Genomic DNA, 17915 nt, shown 5'->3' on the forward strand with positions numbered 1-17915 from the left:
ACAGCTCAGGCGATTTTTCCCTCCATTTCCTTCAAGCCTAATACTTACGCCCTATCTCTCTCTACACCAGATTACACATTATGGAATTCTATCACCATTCCCATTCCCCTATAGGGGAGCACATTTCCCATATGGAACGTGAATTGACCGAAACTCGAAGCTCCAAACGCGGGAATAGAACTTCGCAGAGTACCTAATGGAAACATCCATCACTGAAATAACTTGCACGTATCGATTTTTCTCTAGGAAAGAAATCTCGCGCACACTTTGCTCAGAGTGCAGAGGGAATACGCTGTGAGTAAGAAATACTTGCAGATGGTGGCTTGGACGTAAAGATGGTTTATAGACACATTCGTTTTACTTCTGTCACGTTCACAAGTTTAATATTGAAGTTGCTATACATTTATTTTGATTCACCCCCCAGCCCCATTTCGTTATAAAGTTAGATATTGGTACACACAAAATCTACTCACAAATTCCTTCTATCGTACGTATATATACATTTTAAGCCGTTGGACTTAAATGAAATCAGATCCCTTGCAATTCAACACATACAACAGCCAGTAACATTTGAGCAGCATTTTTGAGAGATATCTTATATATTTACTACTATATCCTTATAATGTGAATGATTGTCATAAAGTTTTAATTGCAAAGCTATGAGTTGTAATCTTTAATGGTAAGTCTTTTAGTAATGTAACACATAAATCCACGTAATACAGGTTTCAGTTTCAGGAAATCACTTAATAAATCTTTTCTTTCTTTTCATATATTAGTATCAGTTCTGTTAATGAATTGTCAACGGGCATCTCCACCCAAAACCTTTAACATTAACCCAGCATCGGTGACCTAAATTCCTACCCTTTCCCTGACGAAAACCAGAGAGTTGTCATTTCTGACCTGTTCTCGGTCCGGTCATTTCTCTCTGTCGCTACACCTCTAATGTTACAGCGCGGGTTCTGTTACAAACGTATTTCATGTCAGCTGTGATGTTGACAAACACATCACAGGCCAGTAATGGGGACTCTTATCAGGCTTTGAACATTTTCGGCGGAGGTGTTGAAGTATTTTCTCTCAAGCGTTAAGAAAATGGCACAAGATTGCCTAAGGCTTCAAACGAGTTTGTTAAACATTAGCTCCCGTACCTACGACGGCCTAAGATGAAAACCCAAGTGTTTTTGTTATTTATTTACTTGTTTGTTTGTTTGATTTTTATAGATCGAGGCTATTACAGAACCAAACGCCGAATGATGTATACGACAATCCACTGAACAACCGCAAAGTAAAGATGAAAGATTTAACTTTACTACTTAAACTTAACATATACCACTTAGACCGGGTAATTTATTAAACACAGGGCATCAGATAAAGTTAATGGCTATGCACAGAAGTATATGGTTTGCCGCATTCTTGTGTAAATGTCTCCTTGTTACCGAAGGCTTTCAATTTCCGTCTCTTTTAACGCGCGGAGAAAACTCTTCATGACAGAAAAGTCCTCCGTAACCCAGCTAAACACCCCTTTGACAGACAATCAAGATAAAGAGCATTTCCCTGCATGGGGGATTAGGGAATGAATACCCCCCTCTAAGCACATATCAACCTTCGATCTGCCGACTCAACCATTAATATCCCAGGGGGAACAGGGTTATTATACATGCGCGACCACGTAGCAGGGTTCATCAGATATTTCTACACTCCAATGGCCAGAATACGTTAAATTCAAACTACATGAGGACTTTTTTTGAAACCATGGTTCACAAGATATGTAGGAAGCGCACACGAACTAGTAAAATCACGTCATAAAAACACTCCATTTGTAATGAAATTCAAACCATAAATCACAATGAATTATGTGATCTGTAGTAAATATTAGAGAATCACATAAGTGTAAAATTGGATCCCATTGCGCACCATTTGTTAAAGACTTGTCCCTCCTACAAATTAGGAAGGTTTGGCTGTAATCATGTGCGTGCTAGACAAAATCTATTCCAACAACACTTCTTCTATGTACAAGTATTTGTACTTTTAACACATACGAATGATTTTGATGATAACTTCAATATCACATTTAAATTGTAACTTTTTTAGAATTATTGATATGTACATTAGACATATACTTGTTGTTTTATCATTAAAAAGGCATAGTTTAGGTACTTGTCTGCCAACCGTACCTTAAATAAACTTAATGTACTGAATACTCATTAAAGTCAGGTAGCCACAACTACGTATGATCACTTATGGTGTCTTTCTACTCGTCTACTTTGTTCGTAAAAATAAATTTTAAAAGTTTGTGTTAAAACGAAAGACAAAAGATTCCTTTTTATCCTCTTCGACTGATACATGTATAACAGACTCCGAAATTCCACCAGCCTCACAGCTAACACGCAAGAAAAGTCACTCTTGTTAACGTCGGCAGATTACAGCCCAGTGAACCGAGTCTGAAGTCTCTTCTGTCTGATTACCGTTCTCGTCATAGGTGTTACTGTCACGTATAATACATGACGGCCTCTGCAGACAATGTGTTGGTTCTTGCCAAAGGAAGCGTAAGGGAACACAACATACATCGACACGATATAAACGCAACACTACACGTGTAAGATACAGTGCCGTTCGACAACACGACACGAGACAAACTAAACGCGACGCTTGCACGATACAACACGAATGCAACACGACAAAATCGCAACGCGACGAGCATGATACGACCCAATGCACCATGGCATGACAGAAACGCAACGTGACATGACAATGACAATGCATCACAGCACAAACCGTAACTCAGAGCGACACGGCACTTGTACGATCACGATACAATACAATACAACAAGGCACGACATGTACACGTCGCGCTGAGATATGTGCACGACATGACACAAACGCAACTTGACAAAACCACGACATGACAACATACACATCACAACACGATATAGTGACTGACACTTCCCCACAAGTCAAATGAATGATGCTGTTTCACAAACCATGGAGTATCCTGACACCATATATTTATCTATCCATTTATCTATTTATTTACATAACACCATTATCGCCTTTCTAAACTTGTTCACACGAAAACAAAAATTGAACCATGTAAATCCGAATCAGCGATGCGTTCAAAACCAATAATTTTTGGCGGGTGAAAATGCCTTCCTTAAGCCTTCTGTAAGCTTAAAATGACGCGTCACAGCTGAGTCTTTCCGTTTTAGAAACGCCCAAGGTGAGTCAGACAGTTAATTGGACCGACTGTCGCTGTGCAGACTTGGAATTGGCCTGTAATTTTCTACCACGGTCTCCATGATCTTAGAGCTGTTAGAATGTTAGAAGGAGGAGGGGGTCGGTCAGAAAAAAAGGGCAGTTAGAAATATTTTGATGGTTGGTTCTGTGACTTCTATCACTGTCTGCTTGATAATTCCGCTGGGTTAAATGCATTTCAGGGTGGCAAAATAGAAATATTCTGGATGAGGAAATGTCAGTTATTGACATTTACTGTCACTTCTTAGCCATTTTCTTCATCATTTTACACTGTAAGCATTTGAAATAGCCACGCAACAAGCTACGCGAGGAATCCCTTGTTTGCGTACCACCCATGAACAGCTAGAACCAGCCTACGATACAAAACTAGCAACCGTTTTCCGTCAGCGACATCGCATTTTTGACTCACAGATATCGGTAAGCTATGAGATAGGATTTATCAGATTACTTGATGAAGAAAGACTAAATAATTAACTGTGAAAATCCCTCTAAAATTGCAATGGATGCTTTTAAGTACTAGCAAACCACGAGAAGTCTGAAATAGACAAAATGTTGACACAGAAAACTAGGTCAGTCTTATTATACGTTTTATGCAGATATCGAAAGATATCGAAAGAGACAATGGTAATCTTTTAAATCCCTTAAGTCGGAGCATGAATGAGCACTTTTCCACCCACTGTGCTATTATTGTGCCATCTGGACACACACGACTGAAATGCCTTCAGACGGTTCTCATGAATTATGTGAAAGAAGTACAGAAATTCATTCAGTAAAGTTGATGCATAACGGCGTGGTCACATTCGTCATAGGTCGTCGTACAATTTTTGGTATCGTAGAATTTTCAAGCAGACCGCGACAGGACCAATCGCCGACAAGCTAGGATCTATATAAGACAGCATTTTCAATAGCAAGACAGCTGGATTTTGTGTCCATGTACGGCACAAAGACGACTGTCGCGATAAGGTCCTTCGTACCAATCGCGCGACAATCGTACGTCGTTTGTGACCAAGTCGTAGGTGTGACGGTCTTTCTACCTCACTAGTAGTTACAGATATTTGCGAACCTTTCGTAACTTAAGGATTATTTCAAATCAATTATAAGCATCGTTTCTCGTAGTGGCAACCTTTTCTTCTACTTATTTTGAATTTATTTTTTTTTACGGTAAGTAGAAACAATGTGTAGAGCGGTACAGGGCGAAAAGAAGGTCACAGAGTCACGCCCAACAGAGGGGATATTTACTGGTTAACGATGACAATAACGCTAACAATGGGCGGACAGACAGGATGTCCCCGTACGTGTTGTCTGGATCATTGTTTTTGTCCCAGATGTGCCGTCAGGTGTGGTCTCATCTTATCAGGCACATACCGACCCACCTAGGTCATCATCGCCACCGCTGTTAGCAGTGATATCACATGTCCTAGCCTCCTTAGCAGACTTGGGTAGCCTCCTGTGCAGGCCTCCGAGCGGCTGGGAGTTTTGATACTGTGGTAAACGCGTCGTTTTGCCAGACAACGTTATACCGTCACGGCAAAATGGCGTAACTTTCTCTGGCGGTTGAACGTTCTTTGGCACAGTATCGAAACTCCCACCCGCTCTGGAGCCTGCACAGGAGGCTACTCGTGCCGGCCGGCTATTTTTTTTTTTTGGGGGGGGGGGGGGGATAAACGCTATCCACTGATGGATACTAGCCTCTACCAGGCTTCGGGAGGCAGCTGGAAGGACTTGGAAATTGGCTAGAAAGATAAATAACATACCAGGGGACTGGAAGCTGGAATGCACCAGAAACCAATTTTTTGGGACGTATTTTCATACAGCAACTTTCCCTGATCTTATTTGATACGTACTAAATTTTAACTCAATTCAAAAGGCCGACTTTTAAAACATAGCCGTCAGGAATTTCACTACAGTGGTCAAGCAGAAAATCGTATAAACAATTGCCCATTAAAATGCCCTTCGCAAAGCCTGATACTGAGACTAAAGTGTTTAAAAAGGTCTTTTGCAAAGTATATTGTGTTATATTCTAGACCACTTTGTTTGTAAATACTAGTATGCGACAGAGTTCCACCAATCTATATATTCTGTTACCCCAACACGTACACGTACCTTACGGACGTAAAATACTAAATGCCACTAAGCTTAATTGTCCTAGTCTCAATAGAACGTCATTCAATTAGAAAACCATTTTGTCTCGCGTTGACTAAAATTTGTTGCCCTGTGTGGCACTAAGACACGCTCCTTATACTTCAATTACCGGTAAAGACGTATTTGTGAACGTCCTGTGGGAAAGAGCGTCTATTCGGGTGGTGTAATTGAGTTTTAGTAATAATTACTGTTAGCGCGTTGTTATTCTCCTGTCGTTGTTTGGTATGTCAATGGTACGTGACAGAATGCCATGTTTGGGAGGGGTGCACGTGAGGGTGTGGAAGTTATAGTGAGGGAGGGGGGACAGAAAGAGGGGTCTCTCATAAAGTACTTCACTTAAAGTGGGCTCTAACAGTCTAATTCGAACGTCTAGATTTCGTACAGAAAGAATTAAACAGGTTGGTACAAGCAAGGAGCCTAGGAATAAGGGGGAACACGGAGAAAGGGGATCATCCATAAGTTTACACTGTCACACTGTCACGTGAAATGGGCTCGAACAGTCTAATTCTAACGTCTAGATTACTTAGAGAAAGGTAGAAGCAAGGCGCCTTGTAAGAGAAGGGAGAGAACACAGAGAGGGGGTCGTCCATAAACATATCACATGTATCACGTAAAATTTGCTCTTACAGTTCAATTCTAACGTCTAGATTACGTAGAAAAAGGCAAACCATGTTGGTAGAAGCAAGGCGCCTTGGCATAAGACGCTACGGTCTACTTTAAGACACTGGGTACGCCCTGTATTCAAAGACGACAGACTGAGAGACAGAGCGAGCCCAGGGGAGAGAGTTTCGTACCGTAATTGAGATCTCCTTAACTCAATCACTTTCTCATCGATTTTTCTTGCCCAAACGCCGAACGATCTATGTGTGCCCTGAAAGCGCCTGCATTTCGCTAAGTGCTTTATCTTTTGTTGCGTTTTATACTCCAATACCTAATAATATCCTTTCCTCAAAACACAGCTAGACCTGGCAATCGCAGTAAGATAAAAACAAATCGAAATTGTTGTACCGGTTGTAAGAAGAAGTATGTTGTTCTCCCTAAGCCGTCACGCCGCCAGATATTTTGTGTAAACTACCGAGAGGGCAAGAGTGCATATCCGTGTAAGCCTGGGCGAGAGTGTAACAGTATTATGCATACCACCCTCTACCCTCGTTCCACTTACCTGCGCTTAAAGAAAGCCAACCGGTCGGCGCGTTTGGGACCCCCGCTTGTAAAACGACGTTGTCAACTCTTGCTTAGTCCTCGTTGTACGTTCTTGAGACAATCTGTTCCTTAAGATTTCCCTTTCTTGAGAGTACACAGGCTAAGAAAGTTTCCAACTCAGTCCTAATTTTACCAGACGTACCAAAGCCTCCCCAATACCAGGTGACAAACTCCTGCTAGATCAGACCGGATGGATGTCTGGAGCGGTAACCACTAAGCAGAATGATTGACACTTCAGTCTGACGACACGTCCGCAGGTAACAGGGCGGAGGGACAAAACCGTTCTCTCATCACCGACTCACCGCCCAAACTTGGGTATAATAACCGGCAGTTTTAAGCCGCCAGCTCGCTCGGTAACCGCAAATCGGCGCAGCCCGCGCTCCAGCGCACACCAATGCGAACAATGCCCGAGGCGGGCGCACAGAGACCGGCTGATGAATATCGAAATGGGCGGTAATGTGATTTGAACATGCGTGGAGGACGGGGGCAAAACAACGACTGGGGGAGAACGATATCACACGCACGGGCAACGACGAGGAGTAGACTGTTTCCCGTCAAACTTTAGAAGATTTTTCTAGTCTGCAAAGCAGAGATGACAATACATTGTCACTGTGCTTTCGACTTCGCATTGTGATAAAATGAGACGAGGAAGTAGCAACGGTAGAATAAAAAAAAGGAGATTTTGACCTTTCAGCAAGTGTTGGAGTCCCTCATGCAATCCTCGGCGTCCTGAATTCCCCATATCCCGACCCCGGCCAGAACCATTTCCTGGGTCTGACCCTGTAAACCTCCTAACGGCCAGTATGCCTGTCAATCTCGAAAGTCCCACGTGCTGTCAACCTACTCTGTCTGGGTACATAAGCATACGAACCCACTGCTTAGCCACCCAAAACAATACTTCCATACCCAGAAGGAATAGATGGAATACATTTTTTTAAATATCCAGAACCATGCTCAGGCACGGTCCTGGATAGCCCATGCGTATCCAGAACACTGCCTGGGGCAAATCTACGTTCTTAGACTATCCAGAACCGTCACTGCTCATAACCTTAATCCGACAAGTCATAGATCTAGATACTAGTAGACACGGTTCTAGATACAACAAACCTTAAAGCTTCATTTCCAATGCTTTGGAAAAAGAGGACAGCAACACCCCCGTATCGTTAAACAAATGGATTGGTCCATTATCCCAAGGACACCCTCACCAGATACCGGTTATTAGTAGTCAGGATGTCACAGGTGGATTGGTGAGTTTACAGGATATAGAATTACGGTCGTCTTCAGAAGTTCCGCTCTTTGAGAATCATCGCGGCTTTGACTTGTTAATCTGCGGATTCCGTCACACGCTTATAAACGCCTACACAATCTGTTTATGCAGTGTTTCCGTGGCCTAGGGAGAACTTAGGCCTCGAATACGTAAGTACTAAAAAAAAACTAACTGTGGGATTTGAACCCACAACCTTGCGGTCCGAACCGGATTCATTTTTTTCACACGCTTAAAAATTCCACTAGAGTCACACACTTATAACGTGCGCCTAGTATTTAGCCTTTATAAACTAAATTCGAGACAGCCACTATGACTTTTTAAGAAAATTTAGTAAAAATACAAAATGTAGTAACATCACACATTTACAAGCTATGTATATGTTGACCCCGAAAACAAAATCACCAACATTTTTTTTCCCAAATCCTCCCCCCCCCATATCCTTCCTGGCCCGCCCCCTAGCGGTAATTCAATGCCGTGGCATATCGTGCCCTCTATGTAATTATCATACCTCTACACTTCCGTAGCTACAAAGTTACCACTTAAGAGTTGGTGTGAACAAAATAGACAAGACAACACGGCATTGAATACCTCAGTTCAGGTCAAAGGCTCAGAGTTAAGAGGATTTTTCCCGCCATATTGGCTGACCTTCAAGCAGATTGAACTTGTTCCATTTTGTTTAACGTAAAAACGTCCAATGTCTATGAACATTAGACTTTTGAGTATTTAGGAGAATAATAACTAACTGCCAAGTTTTTACTGTTATTTTCTCACAGAAGAAGTATTTCAGGGACAGTAGTGTTAAAGAGCGTCAGAAATTTTCCTGTGGAAATAGTTTGTTTTGGCTTCTTCTTTAGTCTAAGCACAGACTTTCGGGTTCATTTCTCAAGACCCCAATAAACTTTCTAGACAAAGAGTAGTAAACGACTGTTTAAAGTAATGACAAGTACCAATTTCCTGTTTAACATTTAAAACCACACCTGCTATCCAACTAAAATTTCAAAGGACCTCCACCCCCACTCCAAAGTAGTAGTGATTCTCCCCTTCTTCAGTGGCGGCCCACTAATGATTGTACGGACTGTAACGTCGTTACTCGTGCTATTACGAGTCTTATCGATCAAAATCACTGTACAACGTCATGGTCCAGCACTGTCAAAAAGGAACAATGTTGTCTAATGTTGTGTTTAGTCTTCTGAGTCGTTGTTATTTTGCCCTTAAAGGTCACAGAAAGACACACCCAGGGTAAGGCTCAAATAAAGCCTTTCCTGCATGGCCTTTGCGCTTGACTAACGACAGGGATGATATATTGTCACGTCGTTGTCTAAACCAGCCAGGCAAGTTAGTACCCACTCAGGCTGCAATCTTGCCTCGGGGCACTTATGTTGGCTGCTGCATCTTGGCGTATTTGAGATATCAAGTTGTTGTTATTGTCTGGCTCAGAAAAAAAATGTTTCTTGTTTCACGACTCCATGAACTAATGCATATGCCAACAGCCATTCTAATATGATGGTATAGAGTCAAAGAAAAAAAACAGGATTTCAGGTTTTATACCAAGGTATATTCAGATATGCTAACAAAGCCAGGAAATATTAAGTTAGCTATTTACATTGAACTGTTACTCGCTATAGCATTAATGTTTAAATCGTACATTATTACCCAAGCAAAGTTAATGGCACTTTCTACCTTATTTTTGGCACAGCTATTTATAACTTTCTGATTATCTTAAAACTTCTAACAGGAAATGTTTATTAGGAAAACCATACAACAGTACGTATATGCATAAAATATATATTCTTTAAAACTGTAGTGGTACATTTTCATATGATAATATAGATATTTTTTGTATCTGCATCTGTTCTGTATAGCCAGTTTAACTGCCATTTGGTGTAACACACCTTCTAAGACTACGACTCTTAGTAAGAGATTAAAAACACAAATACAACTTATGCTTCTGAAGCAATTTATGATATAATAAGCCTTCTCTATATCTATTACTAGTATTACCTTTACCAAGAAGGTTAAGTAGTCCCGGTACGTGTGTGTTTGTTAACACAATAACTTGAGAAGACTTAAGATGCATTGTCCTGATATTTGGTAGGTGGGTATGTATAATATTTGGAAATGATTATGACTCACTTACTCACTCTCACTCACTCACTCACTCACTCACTCACTCACTCACTCACTCACTCACTCACTCACTCACTCACTCACTCACTCACTCACTCACTCACTCATTTTTCTTGCTCAAAAAGTTATAAACACAGAGTCACAGACTCTAAAATTTAACAAGGACAAATATGGTTCCATCCCAGCATCACTTGCAATACACACTCCACAATGCACAGTCCAGGTGGCTAACTGTAAGCAACAAGCATATAAACTTGTTATGAATATGATGCATTTGAGAATACAGCACCTGAGGCATTTGGAATGTGTATTGCGGAATGTGTATTGACGGAATGCTGGGATGGGTCCACCATATTCCTCCTTCGATATCTACATTACGTTTAGTCATTTTTGGTTTGTCTCCTGTTAAGTAAGGCCTCCTCTGGTTTGTAGGGATCCACGTCTTCTGAGAGAGGGAAGATGATTGGTAGATGGTTGGTGCCTTCCTGAGCAAGGGGGGTGAGAAGCTGTGCCAGGAACTGGCTACCCTCCCTGGAAAGGTGCAAGCCATCCTCCAAAAACTTCTGCCAGTCCTATTACATTAGAGTTAGAAAGAGGGAGGAAGGTAAGGAACATATAACATTTTGATGACTATCTGAATTCTTTAACATTTATTCAAGAAAAAAGCTGAAAAGTTTATCTCCTAAACACTGCATCCACCTGTAGTGCCATGTAGCAGCACCTTCTAGCAGAAAGGTGGAATACTGCAGCTTGTTTTGGGGAGGCTGATTACATGCAAACATGAAAAAGCAATGCAACAGCCTTCATAATTAGATCAATCAGTTATTATAATTCACAAAAGAAACAAGTTTAACAGATTAAGAATCAGAAGATCTCTGACCTTTTCCTTTTGCATGGCCGTCCAGAGGTCAACACAGGTCACTTTTCTCTCTGCGGCCACTTCGCAGCAGGCCTTGGCATACTGACCAGTCACGTCATTACCCTCCATGTAAATGGGGGGTATTGTTTTTACTCCGTTTCATGTTTGGTCTGATATCTGAAGATCGGTGAGAAGGAACTGTATGATATTTGGCAGATTGATGGATGGGGCCTTGGAGATTGTGTAGGTTGACTTTGAGCACCTGGTGATTGACCTTGGTACTGCAGTTTAATTTTTTTATTCTGTTGTTGGCACGTTATGGTCTGTGTGTGCGATGCTAAGGTAGCATGTAGTTGTGGTTACAATGGTTTACTGATGTAAATTTGGGCCCCCTAGCTGTTTGCTTTGAACCGGAATTGCTATCTCAATGTCAGATTGTTTGCGTTGAATGATCTCAGAACCCGGTGGATGGTTGGCGATCATTTTTGGTATGTGGGTAGATGCTGATTGTCTTTGCGTTTTAGCGTGCATTAGCAGGTTGTCGTAGATTTGCATTGCTTATTTAAAAGGATTTTCACATTTTCACCCCTATTTCATAATAGGATGGTCTGTTTGACCCCAAATTGGCACAGAGTGTTTTTGTTTATACCTCCAGCTGGCAGGTCAGGCCAATCTATTTTTACCCTCCTAGACCATGTCTGCAGGAAATATATCTTATCTTTAATCGGTCATTCAGCAGGGAACTGGGTCATCTGTGGTTTGTTAATATGTTGTGCTTGAGATGTCATTGACCTCAAACAAACCATGGTAACAAGACACTAAACAATTGCACATGACAGCTTGGGCAACCCCTTCCAATACGAAGTGCCACAACAAAATTCTTAAAGGATAGACATCTATAGACATCTATCATTCTGCTGATAAAAACAAAGTTTGACTCATAATATCTCTATTAAAATACACCAAAAGATTACAAAATAACAAGCTATTTCATGGAGGGACGATGTCTACGACTTCTCCTTGTTTAACCTGTTAATACTGGATCCTACAGTGTACAAAAACATTTAACAAAATAACACTTTTTGCGCTTGCTATGGCATTTCTTAGTTGTTAACAACACTTTCCTTTATAGCTTATGAAAAGTACTAAATTACAACATCAATATTACAAATGGAGTATAATAATATAGCTTTTTTATAATAATATAGCTTTTAAGATGCTTATGTTTGTCAGCTGCACGTGTATTTCATAAAAATGTACTTCAAACTTTGAGGTTTTTAACATACTCCATTGCTATCAGAGTCTGCGAAAATTTTGTTATTCATTCTGAAACTACTAGTATCATACGTTTCAATAATGCTGATATTGTGAAAAGTGCTTATCTACTCTGATGTCCCGATTAAACGTACCGGTACGTTTATTTTTTTCGGCCCGAACGTCCACCCGGTACATTCTTATTAGGGACGGTACGTTTATTAATTTTTGGGGAAAAAATTGTCCGTACGTACCGCACCATCAGCAAGTGGCCGGCGGCCGCAAAATTCGGCAACACGTGACAGATAAATATTTGGTCCATGATAGCGGCATTTCCCATGAATATAATGTATATTATTTATTTTTCGCCTGCTGTCCATTTTTAAGTCCCAAAACGTCTGAAAAAGCAAAAATTTGCCCACAAAACCGAAGGGGAAGGCGAGTAGCTAAACGACGTATATTTAGCACATGGCGGCCGCAAGTCCTTGTCAAAATCGGCAACGCGGCAGAAAAATGCCTGGTCCATTTTAGCGATATTTACCATGAAAAAAACGTATGTGGTTTATTTTCCCTCTGGTGTTAGTTTTTAGGTCCCGAAACCCCTAAAAAAGTAGAAATTTGCCCACAAGACGGACGGCCGACGTGGGGAGGGCGCCTAGCGCCTGAGCAGCATGACCCGTAAAAAGTCAAAGGTCATAGGGCACCCATATTGCGCAATCACCGTAAAAGCGCCGATTTAGCTCATTTTAGGGCGTTTAAAATTGATACAATCACATTAACGATTTTTAAAAAAACAATGAGATGGAAACCAATCAAAATTTTATGCTGAATAATATTTTTTTCTTCTAAAAGTTTTTTTACTTTCTAGTAAGTTTTTCTTCTTCAGAATGCAGACTTTGACCAGACTAGACAATGTACCATACCAAATAATTATTATGTTGAAATGGATTTTGTTGTAGATATACTCATTAAACCCCTATATTTGTACTTAATTGGGCTTGATTTTCTATCTCTTAAGTTAGTCAGATTTTCAACTCAAGTTGCAGGAGAAGGCTTAGCAAAGTGCATTTCAGAAGTGTAAAATGCAATAGCTTCTCCTACGGATTTTGTATTTCCCCAAAACAAGTACAATATATATATACTCATTAATTAAAGTGATATATACTCACTAATTAAATGTAACAGTGAAAGATTTGCCAATATATTGGTATTGAAATAAAGAGCACATTTTAGTATCAAAGACACACAGTTCACCTGTCAATTTGGTCATTTTCCGGGGGGTACGTTTATTCCGGAGGGTATGTTTATTAGATTTTGACTATTTGTCCGGGGGGTATGTTTATTCCGGGGGGTATGTTTATTAGGGACATGAGAGTACTTTTACAGGAAATGTTAACTTCACCTTTAGATGTCAAAAAAGCTTTCATTTGTTGTCATTTCCATCATTCCAGTTGCTATAGTTACATCACCATGGCAACAGGACCTACCCATCTCCTGACAGTGTTTCTGCCAGGCCAGTTCGTCCAGTGCAGGAGGTGTGATGATGATGACCTGGTCTGACCCCAGTCCTGACTGTTGTAGATACTCCAGCATGTCTGTCAGGTTTGTCTTGTACACATCGAGTGGGACGTGCTTAGGACTCATTTCTGTGGGATAGAATAAAACCAAAACAAACTTATATAAGGAAAAATTGACTGATCATCTATAAACATATATCAATTTTCATCTCTTTTCCCAAAGAATGTTTTACTTCTGTACAAATATATATTACTCAGAAAGGTGAAGCAAGAAATAAAGAAAAACTGATACAAAGGGGCAAGTACAAAAAGGCTTGGTTGTTTGATTTCTGCAGTCTACTTGACAAAGTTTTTCTCAAGGATGTTCTTCTTCTCTCCCTGTTGCTTCTCTATATGCATGCTACAATAGTATCATAACTGTTTAATATACTACTGATGTGACACTATGTGAAATAACTTTTGAAAGATATCTTACCTTTGAGTGAAGCATCGTTGGCACCGAAGAATATCGTGACCAGCACGACATCCCTGGCGTTGTGTTTGTTGATGATCTGCGGTAGAACCAGCTTCCCCCACGCCGTGGTGTACCCTGACAGTCCCCGACATACCACATCACACTGCCTGTAGCAGTGCAGGTCAAAGGACACAAAAAACAACTGTAACTGGTATGTATGGCAAAGGAGAAACAACAGGGGTAGATACATGAACTATAAAATATAATTCTAACAGAACTAGTCTATAATGATATTAAAGCTAATCTATTACATTCTACATGATTCAGGAGATGTATTAGTTATTTACAATATGGTGTTGCCTTTGTAGTGATTCGGATATGAATTTTCCAACGTACACTGATATCTGACTCTATACACTGAGTTTTTTTACACAATGTCAAAGATAATGGATTGGGCAAATTTTTTGAGTCAGGAGTGGCAAAATTCCACCAAATGACTGAAAGATGCACACATGAGACTACAAAGACATGCATAAAATTACAGCAGAACAGCCTCTGTTACCACATACAGTGTCACTCACAACCATCAAAAAGTCACTCCTTTGAAATAAATCAAATTAAGTTATTAACTTAAAAAGTATAGTGCTGACCTTTGCAGGACATTCTGTAATGCCGCTCCCCACCCCCCATCACAAAATGCCAACTGCGCAAATTAAAAGATATAAAAGAAATATTACTGGTGAAAACAAAAAGAAATGGTGTTAAAATATCTTAAATGTGATCTCAATATATAGCTTAATCTTAAAATCATTACTTCTTTTTTTTTTATTTAGAGAACTTGACAATTGCTGCTTCTGTTTTTCACTACAATTTTGCAGCTTTTGCAATTTCGTATCATTTTAAATGCCCTGCATATAACCTTCTTTCTGTGACATATATAACGTTACTAGTACTAGACTTCCCCGATGAATCAAAACACATGCCCCCCTCCCCACTCACCGTCGCAAGTAGGAAATCGGGCCAAATTGTGACAAAATGAGTTGAAATGCCAGTGACAGCTCTTCAAATAGCGTTCTAATATATTACCCCATCTTTTAGCCCCTTACCTGAGTTATGGAATCGCCAAACAGCACAAATTTCGGCCAAGTTTGCAGTTCGTCGGAATTTTCTTCCAAGGAGGCCGCCATCTTTGTTTTGACCGGAAGTGATGGAGTTATGTGACCTTTCGTTGACCTTTCTTTGAGTTTGTTACTCGCAAAAAATATGATAAAAAGTATGAAATAGTACTCACCTATCCAAGAAACGCCAAAGTCTCAGAAATCGAGTAAACAATATCTAAAACTGAGGTTTATAATGTACTGTATCCTGGTTCTAATCGCGCTCCTAGCGGCCAACCCGACTAACTCCATCCCGGGTCCAACTAGCTCCTGGTTGCAACAGGTTGGCTGTTCAGCTTAATATACAAATCATAGAACACAGTTTATCCAAATTGTATAACACTGATCATGATGCTATAAACCTGTATAACACAGGCTCCATCATGATATCGATGCCGATTTCGCCAGAAAAAAGTAAGAAGCTTCATTATACTCTGACGCGCCGCATTTGTAAATGCACATGCAATTGTAGACGCAAGGTGTCAGAAGAACAGAGGGGATATCCGTACGTAGCAAAAATAGTCTGCTGAGAGAGAACACGTTTGGAATATTCTAAGAAGTTTGTAAAATGGGACAGGTATGAGAAGACATTGGGTATGGTACATGAAATGTACGGTATACAGTATATAGTTACTGTATATGCTAAGCAAGCTTACACATTGGTAACGTTAATTTTCTTAAACCTAAAGCTTACACATTGGTAATTATCTTAAACATAAAACACAGTTATTATTCAGTAACAGTCCAAAGTAAAACACTTTTTGTGAATAGTGTGAATTTTGTGAACACTACGAGTATAGCCGGCGCACGCTTACCTCCTTCTGTTGTTACTTGAACCGTTTTCTCTATGTCTGTTGGAGTAGTGATGGGTGGAGGTGAACTTGTTTCCACAGTCGTTACAGGAGAAGACGTTGTTGTAGCCTCAGATGTTGTAGCAACCACCTCGGTGCTCTTCTGTGTTGTAACGTTAGTATACGTTGTTGTACTCATGGTTGTCGAAGGTTCCGATGAAGAGGGTACTAGCTTCGTTGACCTGTCTTGTGTGGATGCTTCTCGTGCAGTTGTTGCCGGTAGAGTTGTTGCATCAGTTGAAGTAGTCATTTCATTTGTTGTTTCAATAGTCGGTCTTGTTGTAGTCTGGGCTGATGTACCTACTTTTGCTGTGGTAGCTACACTGGCTCCTGTTACAAAAAAGGAGTATTTTAAGGTAATATTAAGCATCAATACTAACTACCTTTGAATGTGTGATTCAATGCTCCTTCCATTGTACCAAACCAAACCAATTGTTGTACTTGGGATTGTTGATGGTAACGCTGTTGCTGTGGTGTTTAGAATGGTTTCTGACGAGTAAGAAAAGGCAATCCTGAAGTGATATTGCAAGGTATAGAGATACACGAATGTTTGTATTTAGATAATTTGTTTTCAAGACCCAAATAACATTTTTTCAATATGCAAATTGGCCCCTATCAACACACAATGTTTTACAACCATTTTTATACGCAAAGGATAGGGCCTACCATCACATAGTGTTGTTCTGATGCTGACATCATCTATGGCCAAGTCACCCCGCACACTAGACCCTCGTATACCTTCAAATACGACCTAGTATAGTGGAGAGTAGAATCTGATGAATTATACATTCTAATGAATCTACCTTGCTAAACTAACTGACCACCGGGCAACCTCACACTGATATCAATGTAGGAAGCATTGAGCTTTTTCGTTAGATAATACTGCAATGCAGGTTCATCTTGGCACACTAGTCGTGTACACTACTCGTCTATACTTAATGTAGTCAAATAGAAATATCGTTCTAGTGATAGTTACCCAAACTCAATTCTCATGACAGACCTTATGCACTTTACGTTCATGTTTGAGAACGCTCACTTACATAGGAGTTGCTAGCAGCTAACAGGTTCACTGTAGCATTGTGCCAGACATTCCCCTGGTCTTCTTCTAGAGACCATATCGGTGTGCCCAGCTGAGAGCTGCCTGTTGAGCTTTGGTAGACTCTGAGTTCTCCTGTATCACTACCGTACATGTGGTACCAGAACTCCAGACATCTGGTGTCTGGTGACAGTACAGGACTGATCAGACGTGCGATGTCTCCCGGCTGCCTGGGAGTGGACGTCTCAATGAACATGTAGGTACCTGTAGCTAATATTAAAAATTTTCGACGTAATTGGCTCACTTGTCCGATTATAAGTGTTTGTGTTCCCTTAGAATTATTTCAAACCGGCTCAAAATGGCATCATTGTCTAATTAAGGAGTATGATAAGGGTTTTACGATAGGAATAATAATAAATCCAAAGAACAGAAAAACTATAATTAACATAATCACCCGATCCAGTAGTGTGGTCCGATGAAGGCCCAGTGCCTGCAGTCCCTGTAGAGCCACGCTGACGTGTCCAGTCAAAGTCATCTGTGTTGTCTTGTTGGTAACCGCACAGAGAAGTTTCAAAATCACAGTCCCCTGAAAGAAAGAAGAAAGAAACTATATATAGAGAAAGATTTTACGGGAAACGATTTTTGAAGAGGACTGTTTGACACCTTACGGGTATTACACCTCTGTCTCATCTTTTGGGAAGATTCTTCTATCATTTCTTGACGTGAGCTTGTTCATCCATACATTAAAGCCTTAGCAAACCAACAGAACGCACCACCACATGATGTTGTTCTAAAACTG

General features: G+C 40.5%; 2 protein-coding genes across 2 annotated transcripts in view; both read right to left on the reverse strand.

Annotated features, from left to right (window-relative positions):
* LOC109483397 overlaps window positions 1–7070 on the reverse strand; it is a 31395-nt gene extending 24325 nt beyond the window's left edge. The window contains exon 1 of the mRNA XM_019786404.1: window positions 6554–7070. The gene's annotated coding sequence lies outside the window, so the exon portion shown is untranslated. The remainder of the gene's footprint in view (window positions 1–6553) is intronic.
* A 3188-nt stretch (window positions 7071–10258) lies between these two features.
* Window positions 10259–15267, reverse strand: LOC109483395 (isoamyl acetate-hydrolyzing esterase 1 homolog). The gene is made up of 7 exons (XM_019786402.1): window positions 15179–15267; window positions 14723–14775; window positions 14094–14239; window positions 13589–13747; window positions 11873–11892; window positions 10869–10967; window positions 10259–10560 (listed from the first exon to the last, which is right to left on the reverse strand). Exons 1-7 carry the CDS (start codon window positions 15257–15259, stop codon window positions 10369–10371), a joined length of 750 nt encoding a protein of 249 aa, XP_019641961.1. The 5' UTR covers window positions 15260–15267; the 3' UTR covers window positions 10259–10368.
* Window positions 15268–17915: the final 2648 nt, after the last annotated feature.

The sequence above is a fragment of the Branchiostoma belcheri genome, unplaced genomic scaffold (genome assembly GCF_001625305.1).
Source record: "Branchiostoma belcheri isolate BF01 breed outbred unplaced genomic scaffold, Haploidv18h27 scaffold64, whole genome shotgun sequence".
Taxonomy (NCBI): Eukaryota; Metazoa; Chordata; class Leptocardii; order Amphioxiformes; family Branchiostomatidae; genus Branchiostoma; species Branchiostoma belcheri.

What these genes read in the sequence shown, in the direction of transcription:
- LOC109483395 (XM_019786402.1), bottom strand. Translation starts at nt 15,259, where the DNA reads ATGGCGGCCTCCTTGGAAGAAAATTCCGACGAACTGCAAACTTGGCCG. An exon ending in CAACGATGCTTCACTCAAAG is followed by an intron (nt 13,748 to 14,093) that starts GTAAGATATCTT and finishes TCTATCCCACAG; the next exon opens with AAATGAGTCCTAAGCACGTC. An exon ending in CGGCCATGCAAAAGGAAAAG is followed by an intron (nt 10,561 to 10,868) that starts GTCAGAGATCTT and finishes CTAATGTAATAG; the next exon opens with GACTGGCAGAAGTTTTTGGA.